A 1272-nucleotide genomic window follows, 5' to 3' on the forward strand; every position below is an offset into this window, starting at 1 on the left:
CAGAGAGGCGGGCATGCAGACGTGGCCGCAGCCGTTGCTGCAAGCACTTGTGCCCCAGGGACACTCCTCGTCGAAGCTGCACAGGTCCAGGCACGTCCCCCCCTCCCTGGGGATGGGGCACGCTCCCACTCTGCCTGCAAGGCAAACACCCGGCTGGGGGCACCCGGCTGGGGGCATCCCACCGTGGGGCACCCCGGGGCAGCCCCACACGGCTCCTGGGGGGCCTGGCTGGCTCTCACCTCCAGGAATGTCCATGCAGATGTGGCTGCAGCCGATGCTGGTGCACCTCTGCCCCTGGGGACACTGAGAGTCGGCCTCACACTCCTCCATGCACTGGCCACTGGCCCTGTCCTGGCTCTCTGCAGGGGCACAGTGACCCGCTGTTGCCCAGCTGCTGTGGGGGGCTGGTGGCCGGCTTTCCCCTGGGCAGGCTGCTCCTGCTACCTCTGGGCACGGCCATGCACTCCCAGCCGCAGCCGGTGTTGCAGCACTTCTCCTCTCGACGGCAGATGCTGTCATCCAGGCACCGGCTCCCATGCCTGCGCCGGGGGTCCCAGCACGGCTCTGCCCGAGGGCACTCCCCAGGGTGCTCTGCAGGAGGAGGGGAGCCGGGCAAGGGCGCGGGGTCCCTGCACGTCCCAGCCCCACTTGCATGCTGCTGCCCCATGCCGGTGGCCGGGCTGCCAGCACTCACCTCTGGCAGGGCGGGCGCAGCGCATGGCGCAGCCAGAGAAGCAGCACTTCTCCTGCCGAGGACAGTCCCTGTCATGGGTGCAGGAGTCCTCCTCCGCGCACGGCTCCGGCGTCTGCCGCGGCCTCACCTTCGGGCACTCGCCGGGTTTGTCTGAGAGGGGCGGGAAGGGGCAGCAGGGGCAGGGGCAAGCAACCCCCTGGACTGTGGGCACCTGCCTTCCCGGAGCCCCGGGTCACCCTGACGGCTGCACCCCAGGGGGTCTGAGCACCTGCCCTGCGGCAGCACCTCCTCACATCCTGCCCTGCAGGAGGTTTGCCAGCGTGCCCGGTGGCGTGCGGCACTGCCATCCCGGTGACTGTCTCCTCACCTCGTTCAGGGGCCGAGCACACATGGCCACATCTGCTGCTGCAGCACTTCTCAGTCCCCGGGCACTGCCAGTCCCCAGCGCAGGCGGTGCCGCATGGGGCTGCGGTGGTCGGCGCCTCCTCGGCCAAGGGGCAGATGCCTGGTTTCTCTGGGGGGCAGGAGGCAGTGGGGCTGGGGATGCGGGGGGCAACGGCGGGGCGCCCCCCCCCAGA

General features: G+C 70.7%; 1 protein-coding gene across 1 annotated transcript in view; it reads right to left on the reverse strand.

Moving 5' to 3' along the window:
- Window positions 1-1272, reverse strand: part of LOC103899138 (balbiani ring protein 3) — a 9700-nt gene that overhangs the window by 2953 nt on the left and 5475 nt on the right. Inside the window, exons 7-10 of the mRNA XM_019472141.1 lie at window positions 1062-1208; window positions 695-844; window positions 445-591; window positions 240-359 (exon numbers count right to left, since the gene is read on the reverse strand). Coding sequence (XP_019327686.1) covers window positions 240-359; window positions 445-591; window positions 695-844; window positions 1062-1208 — 564 coding nt within the window. The remainder of the gene's footprint in view (window positions 1-239; window positions 360-444; window positions 592-694; window positions 845-1061; window positions 1209-1272) is intronic.

This window comes from Aptenodytes forsteri, unplaced genomic scaffold, assembly GCF_000699145.1.
Source record: "Aptenodytes forsteri isolate BGI_AS27 unplaced genomic scaffold, ASM69914v1 Scaffold483, whole genome shotgun sequence".
Lineage (NCBI taxonomy): Eukaryota > Metazoa > Chordata > Aves > Sphenisciformes > Spheniscidae > Aptenodytes > Aptenodytes forsteri.